The sequence below is a fragment of the Bombus pascuorum genome, chromosome 14, assembly GCF_905332965.1.
Source record: "Bombus pascuorum chromosome 14, iyBomPasc1.1, whole genome shotgun sequence".
Taxonomy (NCBI): domain Eukaryota; kingdom Metazoa; phylum Arthropoda; class Insecta; order Hymenoptera; family Apidae; genus Bombus; species Bombus pascuorum.
The window spans coordinates 10446976-10471929 of NC_083501.1; the positions used below are offsets into that span (position 1 = coordinate 10446976).

The 24954-nt window shown below is 31.4% G+C and overlaps 1 protein-coding gene and 1 long non-coding RNA gene across 7 annotated transcripts in view; one reads left to right on the forward strand and one right to left on the reverse strand.

Moving 5' to 3' along the window:
- Window positions 1-24954, reverse strand: part of LOC132914029 (uncharacterized) — an 87093-nt gene that overhangs the window by 15538 nt on the left and 46601 nt on the right. Inside the window, exon 1 of one of the 6 annotated variants that reach the window (XM_060972794.1) lies at window positions 20761-21130. The exons of the other annotated variants lie outside the window; for them this stretch is intronic. Within the exon in view, the coding sequence (XP_060828777.1) occupies window positions 20761-21102 (342 nt within the window). The 5' untranslated portion in view covers window positions 21103-21130. Of the gene's footprint in view, window positions 1-20760; window positions 21131-24954 lie in introns of those variants that run through there. 6 annotated transcript variants of the gene reach the window in all.
- LOC132914036 (uncharacterized) lies at window positions 23067-24904 on the forward strand. The gene is made up of 2 exons (XR_009659503.1): window positions 23067-23840; window positions 24612-24904. It is a non-coding gene; the product is annotated as an uncharacterized LOC132914036 (long non-coding RNA).

The window sequence follows — 24954 nt, forward strand, 5'->3', positions numbered from 1 at the left end:
GATGTAGATATTGATATTTGTAATTCTAGAGAATTTTTCAGATACACGTTAGTTGTAAGTCAGCCAAGAATAAGCGTAATATTGGATAAAATATTCGATTTAAAAGTCAGATTGCGAAGAATTGAGTAACAAGATGTAATGCAAACGTTTGGAATTTTTATGAAGATGTTATCAACCTTATTTTCACTCATTTCTTTCGTGGCAATGATGATATTGTCAAAGATTTTTTTCCATTTATTAAATATTTTACGCCTAATAATTTACCATTTAGCCATTAATGATTGAAATTTGATTGACTGTATGACTTAGGAATGTAGTCGTTCCTTCGAATGGTACAAGGCGGTACGAGTTAGCATAATATTCTGGTTCGATATTGCATAAGTCAGTATATAATGAGTCTAATATATCAGGCTATTTTAATAAAATTATATATTAGACGTTTCATAGGTATAAGTTTATTCTGCTACATACTTGTAGCTTTCTTAGATTCTCATTTAATTTTTTTTTAATTGTAAAATAAGTTTGAATTTTTGGCTCTGAATTTTTTGCTTTTTGTCCATAAACCATAATCCCTCGGTTAAGATGGCCATCATTTGTATAAGTATATTACCTCGGACCCGTAATAATCCTAAAGAATAGTTATAAAATTCAACTTTTTACCTTTCTGCCAAGGCCCTTAATTGCTACAAACACTTTACTCGCTATCATCCCTTCGAACAGAATACATTTCAACTTGCTCTTAACTCTTCGCTGAAAACACTTGTATACGCATCAATCGCATTCTTAAACGTTGTTAGAAATAAAGAGTATATTAAACTCATAAACTTAAGTGTTATAATCATTCAACCATCCCTATTATCTTAACTGAAATAAGAGATCGGTTGATTCGTGGCGTCGATCATCGTATCGTAACGAGAATTTACGACTCTCGTTATACGATGTTAAACGTGTCTTCCCGCGGAGCGGTCGAACAGATTTTGTAATAATTATAATAAGATATCGTACTAAGATAATACTAATAATAAGATTGCGATATGTAAGATTAAAAACATAAGAATGCAAAGCAATTTGTAAGTGCGTATGGTAGGTGTACATTTTGTGTACTACATTATAGTAACTACAATAAGTGAAGTTTGATAAATTGCGATGATTTTATGGTACCGAAATCATTGTATACGAAACTTAAAACGTGAGAGAAAATGAAGATGTCAAGACGACATAAAAGACAAACAAAAGAGGACATAAGATTTTATTATACCAATTTATCATATAATATATGATTTAAAAAATTTCAAGTGAAATTGTAAGAAAGTGAATTATACATATATATATATATACTACATGTATAATGTATAATGACAATTAGTATACGTTTCAGGACATAGATTGTTATATAACGAAACGTAGGCAGTGCGTTCTTATCATGTAACATCTTCGTGCGGACAAAAGTAATGAGCAAACGCAGTGTCACTCACAATTGCCTATGCTAAAAATACATTCATATGTGTAGACTATAAGAATTCTTTGAATGAATATCTCAGATATCAAACGTTAACATATAATGAATCACCTTTTAATCATTCAGTATCCTTTCCATGAAAATTAATCTCATTCTAATTAAATATTTTATTGCAGTAGTATTAATATTTACGTCTTTAGGATATAATACCAAAAGTATAATTATTTCAATATAAATTATTTAAAAAGTTACTTATTTTAATTATTGGTAATATTTAATGTAGTTGAAATATTATTAAAAACATTCTAGTATAAATTATAAAAACGTAGGTAATATGGTCGAAATTTACAGAAATTTAATTAATTTGCCACATATTTTTAATACAACTCTGTACTAAATAAGGTGTTTTACTAACAAATATACATTTAGATATACATACGCGTCTATAATACCTTTGATAAGTTAGATACACAATCTTCGATAACTGAACATACAAGGTGTATATTTTTTCATTTAAGGATTCGTTGTCGAGAAAGATAGGTTTGAAAATCTGTCAGCTAAGCGTACATTAGCTTTATTATTAAACATTATTAAACATGGCTTATGTCGCGATTTTCTTCCTATTACTTTTTTCCTAGTACTTTTATCTCCATGACGTCAATCTGCACTATTACCTTTATTTACTTTTTTAATGTCTCAAAGCATAATAATAGCTTTGAGGAATTAAAAACAAACAGTATTTTGGCGTTTGGAGATTTAAAAAATATGCATAATTCATTACAAACAGTGCATAATAATTTACTTCAAAGAGCAAACAACACGGTCAACATTTCGAGCACTCGTTAAGTTACGAAAATGATTTTTAAATAGTACCAATCTTATATATAATATTTTTATACATTATGTAATATTTTGAATATTATTGTAATATTTTGAAACAATTCAAATTAAGTACAGAATGAAAGAAAGTGATAAAAAGGATTGATATTGTGAAAAGTTAATACACGGATACGGTTAATGATGGATTTTGAAACTAATTTTTTTCAAAGCCAAACGAAGTCTTAAGTGGAAAAATATTTTTCTATTTTTTTCGATTTGTTTTTGCATGTAGAATTAGCACCCGACCAGCGTATCACAATTTTAGAATACCCTGTATATTTATAGAGCTTCGTGACTGACTACATTTTTATTTTTTTACGAATCACAATATCAAATCTATGCTGACTGTTTCCTACCTCTTTCTCTCTCTACAAAAAAAAAAAAAAAAAGAGAAAGGAAGAAAAATAACGAACTACATAAAAGATATGGAAGTTTTCACTAGCCAAACAGTTCATTCCGATACAAAACGTTTGAAACCGGTCCAAAAATTGAGAGCAACCGTACGATATTGTCTGGCTTAGCACCATCCAGCCGGGAATTATTACTTTCGTGTATTCCAAAGGGTTCATTCATTTTTATCCTACTCAATTTAGGCCTGGCAGCCGCATTCGTTTCCTCACAGTTTCGCTCTCTTTAAGCAAATCAAACAAACATAGCCGGGGAAAGCGGTATTGCTCGAATTCCCATTGAAAGACCCGGCAATTTCGATTGGTTGTACTTTCTCTCCAGGTTCATGGACGTTCTTCTCGAGCTTCCCGAGCTCGTCATTACGACGTGATCGAGATTTAAACGCCGCGCTGCGCCGTTCCATTAGATACTGTCACGAAACGTACCACTGCGTACAACAAACAATTAACCCGCCACGTTCCGGGCCAACGAAAGGTCATCGCTATCGCAACTTGCCAGGCCCTGAAAATGCCAGCCGGAACATCTTACGGATCCGGAGGAATTTATGTCGCGTCCATATTAATGACGGCAAAAGAGTTAAATACTTAATAGAGAAGGAACCAGAGTTGTTGCGATGATCTGGGTATCGAGATATTCTATGAGAGTGCAGGAATTTGCGGATTGCACGATGTTCTAAAAATGGTATTCGCGATATTCTGCAGAATCAGAGGAATTTAAATACTATGCAGAAAGTCAAACACTAAATTATCCGCACGATACAGATTTTTCAGTGTTCTAAATATGGAAATAGGTGAGCCTTCATAGGTGGCACAACTGGAGTTAGGAATATTCTATTGTTGGGCCAATATCATTGGTGGCTTCATCTTTGAAAAAGTCGAGTTTGAAAACGCGTCAAGTATATGTGAATTTACCTATTTCCCAATTACGTAATTGTTGGAAATTCCTATTTCACGTATGTTTATATATATATAATACATGTATATCAAAATATCCGTATTTTAATTCGCGTGACTCTAAATATATGGATATCCGAGAAATCTAGGAGATTGCGAAATTAATGAAAGAATATTTCGATATATTTACTGGAATAATATGGAGAAAAATCACGAGAATCAAAATATGGATTTATTAATACACGTACATTTGGATACCCGTGAAATAATGCACGGATACCTATGTACTGAACATATATATATAGATTAAGATATGGATATTGAAGCATACTTGTACACGAGCCTTTTTAATAGATATATCATATCGTAAATCTCTACTATCCTATATAACATGAAGGTTATCCTACATGCGAAAATAAATCGATAACGCAGTCGGTGATAGTATATAGAATAACATTTTTATGTTTAAAGCTTCCTTTAGGAAAAATTGTTATTCTTTATAAACTAACCTGGCACACACATATTCGACGTTTTCAAATTCAATTTTCTCAAAAACAAGGCTTCGATTGAAGAAGTTTTATTATGCATTTTCGAATATATGTAGATTAACTTTCTGCCAATTATCCGTTCTTTTTCAATCAGGTATGAGTCAAACACACATACAAGTTTTCAAATTCAATTTTTTATTCTTGATCTTCTTCTTATTCTGAACCATAGAATTTCTCTAACTTTGCTTGTACCACGAACTTAGAACCACGGTATCTCTTATCAGGTTGTAAGAATTTGCTTATGTGTACTCCACAATATTGTAAACAAGGTATTTGTGATCTTGTACAAAATCAAAGAAATTTGCATTCCACAAATATTAGTTTTTTACAGACAAGGCTATCTCCGTTTCTTTTACGGACAGACTATGTCGTTGATACTCATGCCTATCTTTTTCTTACTATTCTAAGTTCTTAAAATATCTGGCAATTCTGAAATATTAATTTAAGTTTTTCGTATATTATATAATCGTTTCAATGGTTTTTCGGGAAGAATAAAAATTCACTTTGAAGAAAATCACGAATAAAATTTCATTCGAGCCCATTTGAGGTTGCCTACGCAGAGTGATGATTATTTATTTTAGGGCACGCCTCAGTGATTTTCATAATCTTGAAATACGTTCAGATCATCATTCTGAACACTTTTTTCTATACATGTTACCGCATTATTCATTGATATTCGTAAAAATCTTTATTTGAACTTAGGTTAGATACGATTATACTTTATTCTGAAGTCGACCGCACTTTTATACTTACATATAGTCCAACCTAAACTAACTTATTGATGAGAGAGATAGCCATTTTTAATATTATATAAATAAAGAAGAAAAAGTAATGGGTTATGAGTTGAACTAAATTAGTACCCGGTCGTCATTAGACGACCAGCAATGCTGACATGAAATAATTTTCGATGAATCATTGATATACAGAATGCTACATTTTCTTTTGATCTTCAAGTGATCAAATAATGTATATATGTATGTTCCAACACGCAACCTGGTGACAATCACACACGATCTTAATTCGTGAGTTACACACAGAAGTATGTTTGATAATATATATACGTAAAAGTAAATGGTAGTAATCGGATTTACGATACATTTACAAAATTGAATGAAATAAAAACGGAGTTATGCTAGAGTAGCCTCACGGCGACCGGATATTAATCTAATCCAACCTACAACCCATTAACTTTCCCATTTATACTAAGGATGATTAATTTTTTATATTAGAGTCAGGTTTACGTTGAGGTTATACAAGAATGGGGCCACTTATATGCTAGAATGAAGTGTAATAAAAATTAAACTTAATTGAAGTATTTGTTGAGTATGTCGGAAATTAAGGTTAAGCAGCGGTAACATGTATAGGGAAAAGTTACACGGAATAATCTTGATAACATATCTCAAAGTCATCAAAATCGGTGAGGTATGCCTTGATGTAAATAATTACCCGCAAAGTTAATAAATAGAAAAGTAAGTATTTAATCGAGAAACAGAGATTTTGCAATGTTCTAAATATCGAAATATTTCAGGATATTAAAAAATTTGTAAAAATCTATTTCACAACTTTCTGAATATGGTATCTAAGGCATCGTACGAAACCGAGGAAATTTGTATTTCCTAGATATTAGTAAAAGAAGATTAAAATTGTTCCCTTAAATAGCTCACAAAATTTGAATCATAGTAAATTGTGATCGATAGAAGACACATACTTAATAGGGCAATAGATTTATGATCATGTGCTAAATATGTTAATACTACGAGATTGATGACTTTGCATCAAATGCATCAAAATGGAAGCGAATTTGAAATACATACATTGTACATAGTACGTCAAATGTTCAATAACAATAAAATATTGAGAAAACAGCACAGAATTCTATCAAACTCATAGAAAAGGAGTTGAGCAAATATTAATATTAATTATTTTTAATTGTTAATTAATTATTAATATTAATAATAGAATTAAAATTTAAAAAAAAATAGAAGAAGTGAGAGAGAAAACTAAACGCCATGCAAATTCAAGAAATAAATTGAATGATAATGAGAAAAAATCGTTAAAGATCATATGTATTAAACGTAATTAAAGATCAAAGTAATTAAAAAGTAGTATTGATTACAATTCACCCACAGCTCGCTTCAGTTGAATAATTACAAAAACAAACAACTAAAAATCATAGCAATAATTGCAAAATAGCCATTTTACAAGGTGTTGAAAAGAGAGAAAATGTTATAAATCTGACAGACCTTTAAAAGAAATAACAATGAGAGCAGATCGGCAGAGAATAAGTATTGTGGAGGAATTTTGCCACTTTCACTCAGTTTTCTCCAACATTCGAGAAGTTCAAGAACAATGAGTACGCTGGTAACACGAGTAACCACGCGTAACGTTGTTTCAAGCACGATCTTAGAATCACGTTAAATTATAATGAGTTAATTGTAGATGTGTTTGAAGATGGCACTAAAGATTGTTAAAGTACAGCTGGTCGTTAATAGAGAAGTTCATAAGAAACTGATTAGATGAGATTATGTAAATTGCTTCGAAACCATTGGTAAGTTACGGTTCAAGGTAGAATTTTGCGTTAGGTGATTCAAACAATATCTACGTAAGAAACGTAAATGGGAGAGTCGGTTGGTGAAAATAATTTTATAGTCGGGGGTTTCTCTTATGGTTTATGGCTACGATTCTGGTTTTCCTGATTTTCACAGACTGTTAAAATTTCTGATGTGAACGCGGAGAGTCGAGCAGTGTAACGATTTTTATCAGCTGATTTTTACATAAAACATGGTCATTTAAATCAAGTATCTAGAGTTAGTCATAAACAGAATAGTTGTGAAAGTGGAATAATTTAATGCAGTATTAGATTACTTATACGTCAAGAAATTATAAATGGTAATATAATAAATTGTGAATTTTATTTTTTTTTCTGTATTCTTCAAAAAAATATTTGATTACGCCTCGCAATCCTTATTACAGTATGCTTGAATTAAAGTGTTAATTTAAAAATCCTATATTCAATATCATATGATATCAATTTAAAGATTATTTACTCATATTTACCAATATACTATTGTATTGCATCACATCATGTTATGTTATGATTTATCATCTTCACGTTATTTATCACGATAAAATAGTGCGTAAAACGAATAAGTTTACTTATATGAGTTTACTTATAGTCATTATTACACATCTAGATAGATAGATAGATAGAAGAAAGAAGAAAATAGAAAGAAGAAAATTCAAAAGAGAAAATAAACATGAAAGTCAAAGTATAAAAATAGATATAGAAAGAAGCGTAGGAAGAATTAATCGATCCTTTTCTGGCTCGATTAATTATCGGTGGATCAATTATATATTTATTAAATTAATAAACGTCCCGCTGTTCATTAAAATCATTTATTCGTTTTACGCACTATTTTATCGTGAGACGGAAAAACTTTAATATGTACTAAACCACTGACTTTCATCGAGTTATAAACTCGTTTACTGCGAACGATAGCAAATAAACGTAACGAGCGTATATTAGTTTCCTCGTGTATGGAGTTTTCTAAAATTGTGCACGATACAAAATTCCATTCTGCAGGCGACAATTTTCCGTATAGGAGAAAATTCTCATTCAATGTAACTCCGCTATCGTCAAATTGTGAGTTATTACTCATCTCGTAACTTGTGCATATTAAGTAAGAAATTGACGTTCCACCGACGATGGTGAATCATTCTTAATTGGCTTGTGATTCACAGCAAGCACATTCAGACGTTAGCCTCAATTTTACATTTTCGTTTCATTTACCCCTTTAAACATCTTCAAGTTGTTTGTTATCATCAGTGTGATTTTCGAAATACATTTATATCGTTTATCTTAGACCGAAAAAGATTTATTCTATTAAGAACTTTAATTACATAGTGCTGAGACATTTTTTCATGAAATTTCAAGTAGAAGAAAAATAGAAATTAGATTCTTACGTGTTAGTTAAGAGTTTACTATGATGTTAATAAAAAGTAATATTATCTTATTTTTATATTATTATAATTATAATTAATTATTATTATTATTATAGTACAGAGTGATATATCTATGCTTTATAAGTATTAGGTATTTCCTTTCTTCAATACTCTATTATTATATCGTATTATTGCATTGCTACCAATGTAAATTAATACACGGTAATAATCTTCAAATAACTAGCAATAATGATTTTTATTAATTTTAAAATTTTAAAATTAATAATTGTAAGATCTATTTGTAAAAATTTATTAGTTTGATTATTAAACTTATTATTAAGTTATTATTATTAAACTTATTATTATTGCCACAATGTGCAAGGGTATTTATTGATACTAATACTTCATAATTTGAGATTTGTAAAATTTCACAAATAGTATTAAGAAAATTATACAAGAAGGTCTTGAGGATTCTTCGTGACTTCTAATCATGAAATTCTTTGGATGAAAAGAAGAAATATTAATAGAACATAAGAGTGACACAGGAAATCCGGTATTTTAATATCTACTTCACTATCAGGTTATTTTACAAGTAATCCGGCTTTTTCAATATGTGTACATATAAGGTGAAAGTGAACGGCTATCTGTTGGTAATTAATAGACTGTATGTGTGTATGCCAATTCTGATTTATACGAATACGTATAAATAAAAGAATAGAAATCAAATACATCTTTGTTTCATTTTCTAAATATTATAACGAGTATTTTATTTTAAACAAGTTGTAGACTCGTGTATATTATGTGCATTTTTACATATTTAACTTTCTCATAAATGTATAAATATCCGTAGTTTAGTTAATTAATCAGTGGTAGATTTTTTTTTATTTTCTACAATTGTCTATTACTTTTATAAAATTATTATCATGTTGAGTTCCATTCTTGTAAGCTTTTAGTAAAATCGCATTATTGGTAATTACTTACTTATGATTGTAACAGCATTAACAACAAATTTTGTTAATTACTCACAAAATCTTTCATTAAAATCACCTTAATACTCTTGTTCTAAACAATTCTCTCAATCTTACAATTTCACTGATATCTGATTACAGTATTTTATCATCGATAATTGATTAAAATCTTATTAATTACCTACAAATCTTTTATTAAAATCACCTTAATAGTTTTACTCTAAAGAATTCTTTCAATCTTGCAATTTCTTTAAAAATATAATCAAACCGTCTATTTTCGTCTCTACTATAGTTTATTATTTAACTGTTGATAATTCCAACTTTCTTTAATTATCCATAATTGTTTTACTCTTACTTCAAATAATTCTCTCAATACTATAATCTCCTTGAAGCAAACGCGTTTTCGAGCGCAATATTCCTCGACTTCCGGCTCAGATCCAAATTAAAACCACGAATGAAGTTTCACCAGTAATTCCCAGCTACTTTTCGCTAGTGGAATCCTTCGAATAAAAAGACTAAATAATAGTAGACAAGAGTAACCAAGAAATTTATCTAGCTTTCACCCTGGAACCTTCGCTTCCTTTCGCCTGCCTGCTTCTTATCCGGCCATCTTACTCTGTCATTGGAAAGATAAGTCTCTAGTTCCCATGTAAATAAACTGCTAAGGATACAGAGCCCTTGCGGACCGTGTCTGTGAGTATCAAATAATCACGTAAACCGTTTATCGCAGAATAGACAACTATTTTTACAATTGAACCGGTGATCAAAACTCGGATATACCTGTAAATCGAGTTCTGATTCATACAATTGTGTGCCGTTACGTTAGTATCTGCATGGTTGAGGAATTAGATAAAGATGGCCGCTTTAGGAAGAAGAAGATGGAGCACAAGAAGAAACGAAGAATGCGAATAAAAATCGTACAGACAGCTTTGTACGTTGATGTCGATGAACTTTGGTGATTTCGGTGTTTCACGAGACTTGTGGTGTTACACACGTACATGTTATTTAATCCTGCTACATTCTTTCCTTCATTTATAACTTACAATCCAATTATATTTTTCTAACAGTAAAAAGTATCTTAACAGTTTAAAATTTTAAATTTTTAAATATGAAAAAATCTTATCGCTATGCATAATTTTCTCCTTCAATTTTATACTCAACAGCTTCCTAAGACATTACAGGTACTTTTTGTTTGTTGAAAGTAAAGCGGGATTGAAATATGAAAATTCGAGAATCGTGGCAGGGTTAAATGAAATATTTGAAAAGTTATTAATATATATTGAGGAGATAAAGCCTAATCCTTTTAAACTGTAAAACTATGATGAAATATCCAGAATGAACGATTTAGAGAATAATTATTTACTTGTCATTAAGATTTCTTGCATTTTTGGTATCAAAAAGGTTATACTTGTAGTTTTTTGTAAAAAAAATATTAATAATTCAGCTATATAGATATAATAACATTCAATATGTGAAATTTACAATAATGATACATTGGATAGCTAGCCAGAGTCTCTCTCGAGCTATACTATAAATGGGGTAAAATGATCATCTTATTTGGTTAAATGATACTACGGAATATTTATACATTAATTTGTTTGAACAAGATGATCTCCCTTTGAATTATTTCTATCTATTGTATTATTTTCTATTTCTATCTATCAAATGGAATAACATTTTGTATGGTTTTTTAGATAGACAAATATTTTCCGAGCTAGTTCCCTGAATAATTTCTGATACAACTTACGTTAATTACGTCAGAAGTACAAATTTTTAAATAATCTAGATTTATAGTTTATTACTCAAATATACTTGAAGAACAATTAAAGCGAAGTAAAGAGTTATTCAAAGATGATTTCTTTGATTTCGACATAAAATAAAATTACAATTCCCGATTGTATCTTATTTTTAAAATGCAGATGATAAATTGGTTGGGGCGTCTTATTATTTTAAGATAATATGTTTTATTCTGATATCAAATCAAATTTTCCCACATCTGGTTCCCTACTGGAAACGAGAAATGAATGCTAGGCGAGAGCCTTTCTTTCTGAGTGATAATGAACTTGGCGGAATTCGATTACGAAGACGAGTATTAACGAAACTGTGTTTTTTGCAACCTTGGTACATGTTTGGCAAGTATTCAATATAGAAATATAGTGTCACAGTTGTCATAGCTATATATATTATACAATTTTATAACTCTAACATGTTTTTGTAGTTATAGTCGAAGATCTTGTACGGTATTTTCTTTCTCTTTTATCCGTAGATTTTTATCTCCTAGTTACATTTTTAATGAAAATTACGTATTTCTATACTGTTAATTTTTAATCAGAAGTTTGTGTACCTAAATTTTTCATTTTTCATTTTTCCCGAGAATCTTTTTTATTTACAAATTTTATAGGTTTTGTTTCTTAGATCTTTAATTTCTAGTCGAAAATCTTTATACTTGTATATTTGTTGTTTTTGACGAATCCAGAACATCAGAATCAATGCTCTGCGAGTGCTATTTTTATTTTTGACACGACCAAGCAAGGAAGTGTATTTTAGTCACGTGCAACACGTATACGAGCAGAACACTTCACGTTTCTCGTTGAACGTTCAGGTTCAAAGAAATCTTTCTTTCTTATCAAAGTTATCAGCGAAAGGAGAAATTAACCTCTTAATAACTCACAGATAAATCCATTTTTTTCAAGTTCCAACCACAACACAAAAATTAGACAAATTATAGTAATCTATAGTGATATAAAATCAGAATACGCTGAGATAAATATCTATATTTTTAATGGCTTTAAAGTTATTAGGATATTTAAATAAAGAAATCATCTATGAATAGTTTTAAGATATAAATTATAATTTATAAAAAATTTAGCATTGTAAAAATTTAATGGTGAAATAAATACTTACGATAAAGAACACACATAAAGAATTACAAATCAGCAAGTTTGAAATGGCTTAAATTACGTGATGAGTTGTAATTAAATTCGAATAAAATATCAGTAAAAACAGTTAAAAATTTGTTTATCGAGAAGTTTGAAAATAATATTAGATAATACTATAATAATTATGACAGTTTATAAACGAAAAGAGAGAACATTATATTCCTATAATATTTTAATTCACATTCGCGTAAATTAATAATATTTTCCTTATATATAAAGAATATTAATATGTTTTCAATCATGTTTTACTTTAGAACTTACTTTTGCAAAATACGATACAAACTTAATTCTCAAAATAAAATTTTCCATTATTCCACAAATTTCTACGATTGGAATCATAGATCTCGATATAAATGTAAATCCAAGCTGTGACTTTTGTTTTCGAGCGGTCACTCGAGGAATCTTCTACTATTTTAAACACGGTGCTAGCGTGACAGGATTAAATCTCCCGAGTATTCTTCTTTGCCCTACTTTGTCTAATTCTAAGAAATAAAGCGACAAAGCCAGCGAATGTACCACGTATTGTGACGAAATAGCATCATTGTGAGAAGTAATGAAGAAAGTACGCGATATGCCACAGTAAAGCTATAGCACCCAGTTTAAACTACTTTAATTCATTTAAGACATCGAAACTGCATATATACGGTGTTCTAGTATATTTTCAAATGAAACTTCATTAAAACTGCTTACGAGAAGAAATAGAGTAAATAAAAAAAAATATTGCTTAAAGATTTATCGAAATACTATATAATATGACACTTTAAAACAAAAGTTTATTACTATTATATAAAGGACATATTAGCATGCAAGAGTTTCAGAAAGCATTTCTTTCTATAAAAAATTTCAATTCATTTTTCATCTTTTAGATATACATATAATTCCTTATGTGATGCCATGTACAGATTCTATCGTTCAAAAATTTATTACAAATACAAAAATAAATTTTTTTACGTATTATAAACATGCACTTATGTAGTATTAAATATATAAATTTCTTTACACATAAAAGTTTAATTATCAGAGGATTTTCATTTATTGCTGCATTTTGAAAGTTATCTACTGTTTTATCCGGTGATTGTAACGTTTGCCATCATATCGTACGCTAATTGCAGCAATTTCTTAATTTATTGGATTGAGTTGATAATTTATTGATTTATTGGAATGAGCTATCGCTTCTTGTCTGATTTATATTATTCTATATTAGAACCTATAGAATAGATGAAATAAAGATTAAATAAGAATTTATAATTCACTTTATTTTCTTCATTTTCGATCATAAAATATATTGACCAAGTTTAGTCAAAAGATTCAAGAATACATTGTGAGCAGTTTATTAAAAACGTTGCTTGTAACGTAAGGTTATAAGTAATTAAAAATGGGAGATTTCAGCGAGTATGTTTAAAATGTTGAATCCAAAATGTTGAAGAACTAAAAAGCTTAGGTAAAAACAGAAATAATCACAAAACGTACAATTGGTACACAATATCAAAGGAAAAACTAACAGAGCTATAATAATCCGGAATACTAGAATTGGAAGAAGAGAAGCAGGTATCACACCAAGTAGCCAGTATAAGGAGTATACAATCGAAATTACAGCATTTTTGGATGACAGAGATATAAAGCATTGAGCTTAAGCTATTGTCCGATACATCAATATATAAAGAATCTAACAGAATTAAACAGAGAAGAATATCTAAATTACATATTACGAATAGTTTACAGCAGGACAATTGCTCAAATACGCCTAGCCGGAAGGCATGAATTTAGTGTATCAGGAGAGAAAGGGGAAAGAATAAAAATAAATGGCACAGAACGTGCCAGCTATATAACATAGGAAGGAAAGAAACCTTGAAACATGTTATATCAGTGTGTCTTCAGTAATATGATATGTAAGAAGAGAGAAGTTCAAAACAGAAAAGATTTCCCTAGATACTAATCATTAAGAGCAGAGAAAAGGTAAAAAACATTTTCAATTACGTGCAATCAGCCATAACGATCAGAAGACTGTACTTACAATTAGATGCACAATAAAGCTTGACATATGAAAATGATATTTCTATATATATATATATATATATATATATATATATATTTCTATTATTATTTTAATACGTTATATTATATTTCTTAATATTTAGTGTGTATTTATCTTTTTGTATACAGCACAGTGGTGTATATATATCATAAATCTTTATATATATATAAATAATATATATAAAATAAAATATATCAAATAGATATATATATAATATAATATAATAATAAATATAAAATAATAAATCTTGATATATATATATATATATATATATATATATATCAAGATTTATTATTTATCTAACTGTAATTTCAATATTTTTATGACCCGTTGCATATAATCGAAAGTGTTTTTCGCTTCTTCCCTATTGTTAATGATTAGTATCTGGAAGGAGTCTTTTCCTTTTTGAAATTTTTTCTCCTTGCATATCATATTGTTGGTGTACACAATACAATACAATACTATATGTATATAGGTATATATACACAATTGTATACACTAGCATAGATACATATTAACCATTAAGAGAAAGTTAAGTCATATAATTTAAGTAAATAAAACAATAAAATAACAATATAGTATAGTGTAAGAAAGTACTAAGAATGCAACTATTTCCTTGTAATAGACTCTAGACTTTAAGTACAAATAAATTGTTATTATTATTAAGTAATTAAGGAAACAATACGGATCTATGATAATTAATCGACGTAAAATATAGAAAAAAGTAAACATTATTTTAAGTACTACATCTTAGCATTAATCTCTGATGTAATTGTAAAATTCTTTCGAATTGTAATACAATTAAAATTCTTTATAGTAAGATAGCCTGGGGTAACGTAGAAAAATAACAGAGGAATTATTCTGTAATTTGCATTGTGCGCTTTCGTGGAGTCTGCACTGGAAGAAACACGTCTATCAATTTGTTCAACGAGTTATCAGAAGTTATTGAGATATGCGTTGAAAGAGACGTAGAATAATCAAATTAAAAGACGTCTTTATGAATCATTTGATGTATAATCTAATTTATGATTTAATTGTCGTTTTAATTAACGATATTCAACGTTGCATACATTCTGTTACATACATTCTAAACGGAATTATCAATTTCGATTCTTTGTGTTCTTTTTAGATTCATATCGCTGAGAAATTAAAAATAAATCCCTTTGTTTACAGTATGTTTAAATGTTTACAACATTTGTGTCAATATCTTTATATCCAGTATGTATAAAAAGTAAGTGCAGAAACTAGTATCACTACTATTAGTTTCACACCTCTATACCTGTGGAGATTTGTAAAAAGGAATCCGTGCAAAATTGACCTTAACCTTGAAATTCAAGATCAAATACTTTTCACTGAGTTCCACTAGTTTTTGGACTCGCTTTATTTACGATATGGTTATATATATATATATATATATATATATATATATATATATATATAATAGATGCAGGGTAAACAGCATCTATTGCATATACAGTAGCGGACAAAAGTTTAAGACGAAATGGAAGAAATAAATAATTGATTTACTTTCCATAAAAAATATAAATACGGTGTTCTACTTTTGGTATTAACTAATTGTACATTTGTTTGTACACTTAGAAAAAAAATTTCATTTTGATATTTTGCTCAATAGCTAAGTTATAAAAAAGGAACGAAATCTGTATAATATTTCGTCGGTCAAAAGTTTAAGACTATACAAAAAATATTAATTTTTGGTTAAAAAATATACACAATTTTTGTTTAAATTCAATATTTTGTTCAATATCCGTTATTTCTTATCCCTTCGGTACATCTTCTTGGCATAGAATCTATTAATTTTTTATATTAATCTACCGTAATATTATTCCAGGCTGTTTCAATCGTAGAGTAAAGTTCATTTAAATTTTTCGGTTTATAACCTTGTACTGTCTTTTTTATGATGCTTCACAAATTCTCGATTGGGTTAATGTCTGGTGATTGCGACGGCCACGGCAGCACGGTGATATTTTCTTCTTGAAAAAACTGTTTCACAACCCGAGCCGTGTGCTTCGGATCATTATCATTTTGAAAAATAAAATCATCACTCATATTGTTGCGTGCAAAAGGTAACATTGTGTTCTTGAGTATGTCCTTGTATTGAAAACGGTCCATAATTCCATTGATACGACATATCGGACCAGGGCCGCTTCGAGAAAAACACGCCCACACCATAACGTTGCCACCACCATGTTTAAGAGTTTTTAAAACGCACTGTGTTTTCAAACTTTCGCCAATTCGACGTCTAACGTACCGTATCCCGTCAGAACAGACGCGATTGAATTTCGATTCGTCAGAAAACAATACCTTTTGCCAATCTTCACTTGTCCAATGCTTATGAGCTTTAGCAAATGCAAGTCGTCTTTTTCGATTCCTAGAACTCAGCAGTGGTTTCTTTTGGGGTTTTCGTCCTCTTAAGTTAAAGTCTTCTAATCTTCTCCTAACAATTCTAGCACTAATTTGTGTATCGTTTTCATAGTTTATCTCCGCAGCAATATTATTTGCACTACGAAAACGATCCTTTTCGCTCAATCGATGAATCCGGCGATCCATTTTCGGTGTTGTTTTCCGTGGTCTTCCGTTTTTCGGTTGATCGCAATACATGCCTGTCTTTAAACATTTATACCAAGCTTGTTTACAAGCTGTTTCTGACCTGTTCACTATATTTGCTATTTCGGTGAAGGTTTTACTTTGCTTTCGCAGCCTTACGATTTGTTCCCTTTCGTTTTCAAGTAAATTCTTTGATTTACCCATAGTCTGTTCCTACCTAAATGAATTTTAAGCAATAAAAGGTACACTAAACAATGATTTTGACATTCCAGAATCAAAATGTTCAAAAACTGTACTCGTACTCACGTTTTACACAGATCGTCTTAAACTAATGTCCACTGTTTCCAAGTGCTAGGCGGTAACTAACTGTTGTAACTCCTACATTGTTTGTATTTAACAACTGACTGTCTGAGGTTACGAAGGTCAAACATACAGCTACGTTATTCCAAAGAGACAAACCGAATAGAAGAACAATATGCGTATAAGATGTTTGTAATCCGGTTTACAAATCATCGTCTTAAACTTTTGTCCGCTACTGTATACACCTGATATACCATTATATATCACACTTTTTCCTTTTTTTTCTTTCTTTTTCAATCTATGTAATAGCTGTTCCTACGCGTCAGCATGGCCACCACCGTTGTTCAAGTCAACACTTAAGCAGTTCCGGATTTGTATTTCCATAACATATTTTGACCACGTTTCTTAAGAAAATTACGTGTTAATTTTAGGCAATGGAAAACACGTTTAATCTAATGGTGTAATTATTCAATTCAATAGTAAACTTCATCCGAGATGTAAATATATTATAAGCAACATTAGTTTTATATGAATATAAAATTAATGAAACTCTAAGATTCAAGGCAACTCAACCGTTCTTTTACAAAATGATGTTAAAATCGAAGTCAATTTTGCACAAACTTTTACAAATCTCTATCGATCCAAAGGTGTAGAATCCCATTGTGGGGGGTTTTTACACTTACAATTTATATACCCTTCATACAAGAGACTTTAGTTTAGACCAGAATATAGTTTTTTAATGGGCGCAGACATAAGAAAGTATTTTCATCTTTTAATGATAGAAGAAATATTTTCACATCTTCTATAGATAGGAGAGAACATCGCAAAGTAAGATTAAACGATTTTGAATGGGATATTTCTTGATAAGGAGTTTCTTTTAAAGGTGAAGGCATTTCACAAATTCATTTCGTGTTTTTTAAATATTTCTTCGAAGGCATAATTTTAAACGCGTTTATCTCGAAAAGTGATTTTCACACGTTTAATTCCTTTTTACCAGAACACGTCATGTACACATAGTATACATAGTATACATACATGGTATAGAAGCTACAACTGTTACAAGATATTTATTGAAAGTACAGATTTCGGAAAGTGCACCAAATTATTTGGATAGTCAATTATCCATTAATAAGCACAATATGTAGCGAATAATGAGACAATCTTTATCATTAATTGTATGGTTAAAACTACTATTCATGCTGTATACTAATTTTTCACGAAGTGTATGTGTAATTTGTACGTACGAGAGTGAGTCATCTAAGAGTTTAAGCTGAAATATTTTCGATACTATTAATTATGTCGGAAAATGTTCTAGATAAAAGTTCAAGAATGGCTTCAAAGGGAACATGTTTTAACGTTATGCAGTTATTTTTTGTAGGTGAGCGAACGAAGGAGAAAGGTTATGCGTAGTTCAACTTCGTTCTTTTAAATGGAATCATATATTCTTTAATACATTGATCGATGCAGCTCGAGATTCTATATAAAAAATTACTAACCTACTTATGTCGAAAAAGTATTAGTTTAATAGATATTTTAACTTATGGTTCGTAAAACTTATCGTATGAAAGACAAGGAAAAACGTAAGGCACAACTTTTGTATTCGTTTTTCTTATCTTTCATACGATAAGATTTAGAGATTAAAAGTTAAAATATGTATTAAACTAATAGTTTTTCTCGTGCCGTATCGCTTAATATATCGAAAAACATATGATTCCCGAAAGAAGCTTAAATTCTTAGATGTCTCACTCCGTATATTCGAATTGGTTTCAAATTTTACTATTATAATTGCGATAGTCGTATTTTATTATACAGCTAACAAAATTTAAAAAATGTTTGCATAATGAACATAATGTGTTCCTAAGAAAATTCTGTGGTAAGTGTCGAATACTTTCACGAGTATATAAATAAAGACAAATTTCTGTTGAAACATTTATGTACAAAGAAAGATTCGAAGACGAAATTCAAACAGAAAACGTAGCATGCTAACCAGCTGTGCGAAAAAGACGCAATCTTCCCGTTGTCATTTCAAAAGGTGTGACAATAAGCGTAACTCGTTGTCGGGTGAAAGATTTAAGTAGATTCATTGAAGATCCCTTGTGAAGCGAAAAATACTCTGAGAGAGCAGTTCGAATCTTAAAAGAGCGGTGACTCACGGGTGAGAGAAGTGAATAGCTGTGGTTCAGAAAATTTTCAAGTGGAACGTTGTCTATGCGATGTATTTAATACATCAAATTAGAGACGATGAGCGATAACCGAAGAAATCAAGGCAAGAAAACGATAAACCGCATTTTTGGCGAAATTATGTCGTTAAGCGTTCCTTTGTGTCTGTCCGAGAGCAATTTCTTGGTACTGTGAAATAAATCAGAAATAAAAATGAGAAGTTTACTCTGAAGATATCGAATAACATTATTTTAAATTAATATTTACAAAGATAATATGTTTAATCGGATATAATATCCGTTTGATATTTTAGTTGCTATAAATTTAATATCAATTAATATAAACTAATTAAAAACCAATTTACTAACATAAACGAGAATAGTCAGTAGAAAGTAGAATACCAGAATATAAATAGTAGAATAGTAAATAGAATAGTAAAAAGGTATCAAAAGGAGTATATTATATTAAAAAGTACAAAAAAGTATTAAATAAAGTGTTAGTACCAGTAAATCTACCTTGACAATATCGAAATATTATTTTCAATTAATTTTCACGAATTTGTCAATACCATAAATTCATCATCGATTAATATAAAATTGATTTAGACAAAATCAATTTCCCTATATTGGAAAGAAAACATAAAGTCGAGCATTATTACCATATCTACTTTAAAAATGTTTAATGACATTATCCTTGATCAATATTTCCAAAAACGATATCCTACTCCCAAAATACTACTGAAAATTTTAACTTTATTATGCAGTAACAAAAGCATCAGCAACCCGATATCAGACTATTAATAAAGTATTGATCTCGGCATAAACTAGCTGCGTAAAATAAATACAAAATACAAAGAATATTGATAAAATCTCATTTCGATAGAAATCCAAAATCGACGATTGCATAAAACGAATCGAGAAATAAAAAGGCAATTCACAAACAACTGTTACTAAGCAAAGATAAAATTTAAAGTAAAAATTGGAAAATTAATATAATCATTATATCATTATAATGGAGAATTAATATAATCATTTCTATGAACATATATAAAATATATACAAAACCCAAAATCAATATGTAATTACTTAATACATTTTATGGAAGATTACTACGAATGAAACATAAAATCCAAATAAAAGATCATTACAAAAAAGGAACGATGAATCGCACCAACGTAATTCGATATAAAACACAAAATCAAGACTCGCGTGAAATAATTGCTAAAAGATCAACGTCGAAACAAAAACCATTCCGAAAAACGAACCAATATAATCAACGCGGTTAATATAATTCGATAGAGAGCCAAAGTGAACAATCAGATAAAATACCTTGGGAAGCTAAACAGATATCTCAGGAATAACGAAAGATCATTATAAAAGGAAGAATCATAAAATTCACCTAGTCCGCTCCAGAAATTTTTCAATAACGTGCTAAAAACAGGAACGTGTCATATTCTTCCTCAGCTACAATAAACCCGTAAAAGCCGACCACGTTCACTTATTATCCAATCACGAAACAAGGAATTGACACGTTGTAACTCTCACCCCAATGCCATGGTAAATCCTACTAGTTTCTATTTTCATCGATGATCGATGACAAAGGAAAGAGAAAAGGAGGAAAAGGAGAAGAAGGAGAATCTTCAAACGGGGAGAATCACCAATCACCTTTCGTACAGGACATCGATACACGTTGCAGGATAGGTCGCAGTATCGCGGTGTAGTCGGCTCCCTGATGGCAGACACTCGATAGCCCATCTCATTCTCGTCCATGTTGATCCTTCGTTCCTTCTCCGATGTATCTATAAACCCTCTGTTGTTCTCCATGATCAGTCTTAGACGATTCTTCTCTGTTTTAACGGTCTTCGGGTTCTGTGGCATCGCACGAGGAAGAGGGATCATCGAGCTGCCGCGTGTTCTTACTTCGAACTCGCTCGTCTTTGACGGGGAAAACTCTCTTACACCAGACGTTGTTTGTCTTAAGCTCCTCTCCCTATTTTCACCCGGCATAACTTTTCTTTTCTCCGATATTTTATTATATCCCGTATTGTTTTTCCACCTTTCTCTGTTTTGTCGTATTTATCGTATTCTGTGATCAGCTGATCGATCAAGAAGCTTCGATTGGACAGAGAAATCGAGAGGTTAAATCGAAAGTTTAAGTCGAGAGGTTAACACGAAAGAATGATGGAATGACGCGTCGCGGCGCCCGGTGTAACCTGGCTGGTCCGACGTCGACGCACACCATCAGAAAACCTCTCTTCTCCAGGTCTCGACCCTTCTTCATCCACCGAGGGGCAGCTTCATCGTGTTCCATCGGACGTCGAGTGCGTCGGCACGCATGCGTCGAGGCAAAGATTTTCGAAATGTCCCTCTGGCATTTCATCAGCACCTCATCTCGACTGCGCCAAGAGCCCCCTTCATCAGCCGGTTCCTTTTCGCGGCTTGGTTAATTATTATTTTTCACGTACCGTTTCGTTTGTACTTGTTGCTTGTCCGACTGCTTCTTGCTTCGTTACTTGAAAACGTAGCGACAGACCGTTTCTACGAGTCTTAATTGGTATGCTGACCTCTTGAGAATTTGTGGAATGTGTCGTCGAGCGAGGAACTATTTTTTTCTTTGCACTTCTGACGCTGGTGTAGAGAACGATCGAACGATACGATTTATAAAACGGACCGGTTATCCACAGTGATCGCTATGCATCGTAAAATCTTGAAACTGGAATTAGGAATGTAGTTACGTACCTGTCAAGTACAGTCTTTTTCCGAATACAGTGCGAGGAACTTTCTTTTCCCTTCTTATTGTGATTTTTGTCTTTAAATGCGAAATTTTTTGTTATAGTTAACGTTTATCACATAGATCGTTTGGAAGGTGCTGAGTAATCTTAGAATTCTAATTTGTAGAATTTCGGACGCTATCTTATCGAAGGAACAATCTGTCCGTATACTTAATCTTCTATACTTGGTATTACGCTTTATAATTCTTAGTATTATATCTAGCTGAAGTTGATCTAGGAAGAATTTCTGTTCTCATTCATGATTCTTTAAAAATTTCGTTTCCCTTCGCAATGTTATTTTCCTCGTGACACAGTCGATGGTTTGGCATTACAGGTTCCATTTATAGTTGCACGGTACCACTCGACTCGTTTACGACCCACGTTTTGCCATTCGTTTCGCAAATCAACCGGACGCGCCTTTTGCGGTGAGGGATAAAGAAGGAAAATCAGCTTTGTTCCTTCTCCTGTCCGACTTCTTCCGAAGAAAATTTCAACTCGATATCAACCTCTTACTTAATCTTACTTTTCATTACCTTATTCGGTCCTTAGATCCCAAATAAATTTGTCCAAAAATACAAGAGACGCATGGTTTGTCCAATGCACCTCTCGCTTTCTTTAGGCTTTCACTGTCGTAAAAGAATTTTGATACCACGCGAAATCGTAGTTTGCTCTTCCAATTTCTTGCGAATTTTAATTAAACAATTTAGTAGATCTCGAAAGAAAATCACTAATTACCTCGATAAATCTCGCCATTCGATTTTCTTCAAATATATGACGTTTCGAAAAAGATTTCCAGAATTTTTCGAATCATTGGTCGTAATCCAAAATATCGCCCATTCTATTCAAATCCTCTGTTCAAACATACATCCTCTTCAATTTCCGTACGAGCGTTTCTACTTTTGCCAAGCTATTTCCCAAGGAAATCTACCGGTCTCTTCTTTACCGATCTGTGCTCGTTAAAGAAATTTCGGTTCCTTTTCAATTACAGGGATTGTCGAGGACTCCTTTGCACTGTGAACATGCACCACTTAGATTCGACATGAAAATACGCGTTATCCCGTGAACAATCACGACTCGCTGGAACGTCGCGTTCGATTCGTTATTTTCTCGCTCGAACGAGATCGAAAGTACTCGAAGGCAAAGGTATCGCGGTTCAAAGCGGTTCATACGTCAAAAAACCAAGATAACGAGATCTGACAGAGTTGCGCATGTTTTCCCATACCATGGAACGCTTGCACCGATATATCGTTAGGGGAGATTCGTTTTCAAGTACGATTCAATCGTCACTGTCGCTTCATCGCCATTTCCGGGGAGCATGGAGCACCGTTCACAATCGATTCACTGTTTTATACGAATAAAGCGTTCTTATCTCACGTTGTTCGCACTTTGGCTTCTTCTTTTCCTTCCTTCCTTCGTTCTGCCAGTGAAATTACGAATCGGAACGAAAAAATTACGATGAAAAAACGTTAATGAATGGAAGGCGATAAAACCGGGAGATCGAGGGATAACGAGGTATCGACGGGTACATAAGAGCACAGAGCGCGTTCAGGACTACGTAGTGTTGGTAGCTGAAATAAACTGACGTAGGTTAGGGGATCGAAGAACAGCTGGGCTCGGCCTGGCTGCTGTACGCCATCACTGACTCACTCAACCTCTTCTCTCACTCTTCCACTCGATCCTTTATGCAATACCTCTCGCTCTTCCAACACTGTGTCTTTTTCTATCTCTCTTTTTATCCTGTTTTCTCTCTATTCTCCCTCCCTCGCTCGTGCACACTCCATGGATCTGTGACTGTCCTTTTTCTTCTTACGCTACTGGATAAATTCGTTTCTCTCTTGCTCTGCCGCTGCCGATGATACGTACGTTCTTTCTCTGCTGCGTGAAATTGTCCTGCCTTTTTTGACGTTTCGATCTGCATCTTTGATTTATTGGTTTTCTCATAAGACACAAAGGATCGTTCTCTTTACCTATCAAGTAATATTAAGTTTTCTTTTCACTTTTACGACAGTTTAGCCTCTTTTAGAGCCGCTTTTTATTCTCTCTTATTTTTTATTTTCTTGGTTGCTTCTGTTTTATGGTAAGCTTTAGAACGCGTTGTGTAATTTTAAGCTGTGTCATGCATTTTTGCGTGCACCGTTTCGTTAAACAAGAGGTTGTTTCGTTTTTAATTTTTAGTAAAAGTAACTTCCTTGCGTTTTTATATTTATATACTTGAGATTACTCCTTTGTTCGCATCATACTATTATTCTTATTTCTCTATTTTTTACAGTTTATACTATGCACAGCAAAATAGTGAATATTTACTCAATTTACAATGACTGAATTTATTACATATGACAAGAATTTGTTACTAAATTCTTGTCCTCAGCCTAAAATAATTTTTTTTGTGCTTCTGCGTAAATCGCAATCAATTCCAAGCGAACTGTGAACGGAAAAATCTTCGCTTACTTACTTTTCACATACCTACTAATATAATGTATGCAAGGTTATTTATTTCCCCTCATTCACGCTTTTCTGTAAACTACATTTTTTCCTTTTTTTTTCCACACAAATTCGCTGTATCTTCAAGAAACTACATACTATTTTATACTTAGAATTATTATCTTTCCTTTCAATCGTATCACCTCCATGTTTTACTTTATTCTTATCTTTTTTCCGTTATATTTACTCTGTTTCACAGTTATTGAATGTTTTATCTGGGATATCTAATCAAAATCTTTTTTTTTTTTTTTTTCGTCTCATTAGGGACGAGTTCTTGAGCGTAGGTTGATCAGGAAACGAATTGGCGCCTTGGTATATCGATTAGAATGCAACGTGCGTCAAGTAGAAGCTGCTTTTTATTGTTCTTTGTTATCGCTGTTTATCAAATACTTTGCATATTATTCTATATACCGTATTTCCTATATTGATAAAACGGGGTTTGCGGTGTGTGATTTAATCAGTGATTTCGCGATTTATCCGTGAATTTGTTCCGATTGCTCTACTTTGTGCAATGTGTACATTACGTCAACAATAATACCGACAGAAAAGGGTCGCAGGCGATATTTCCTTTTCTATTAAAATTCATGTCATCTTCCTTAATAAAAAA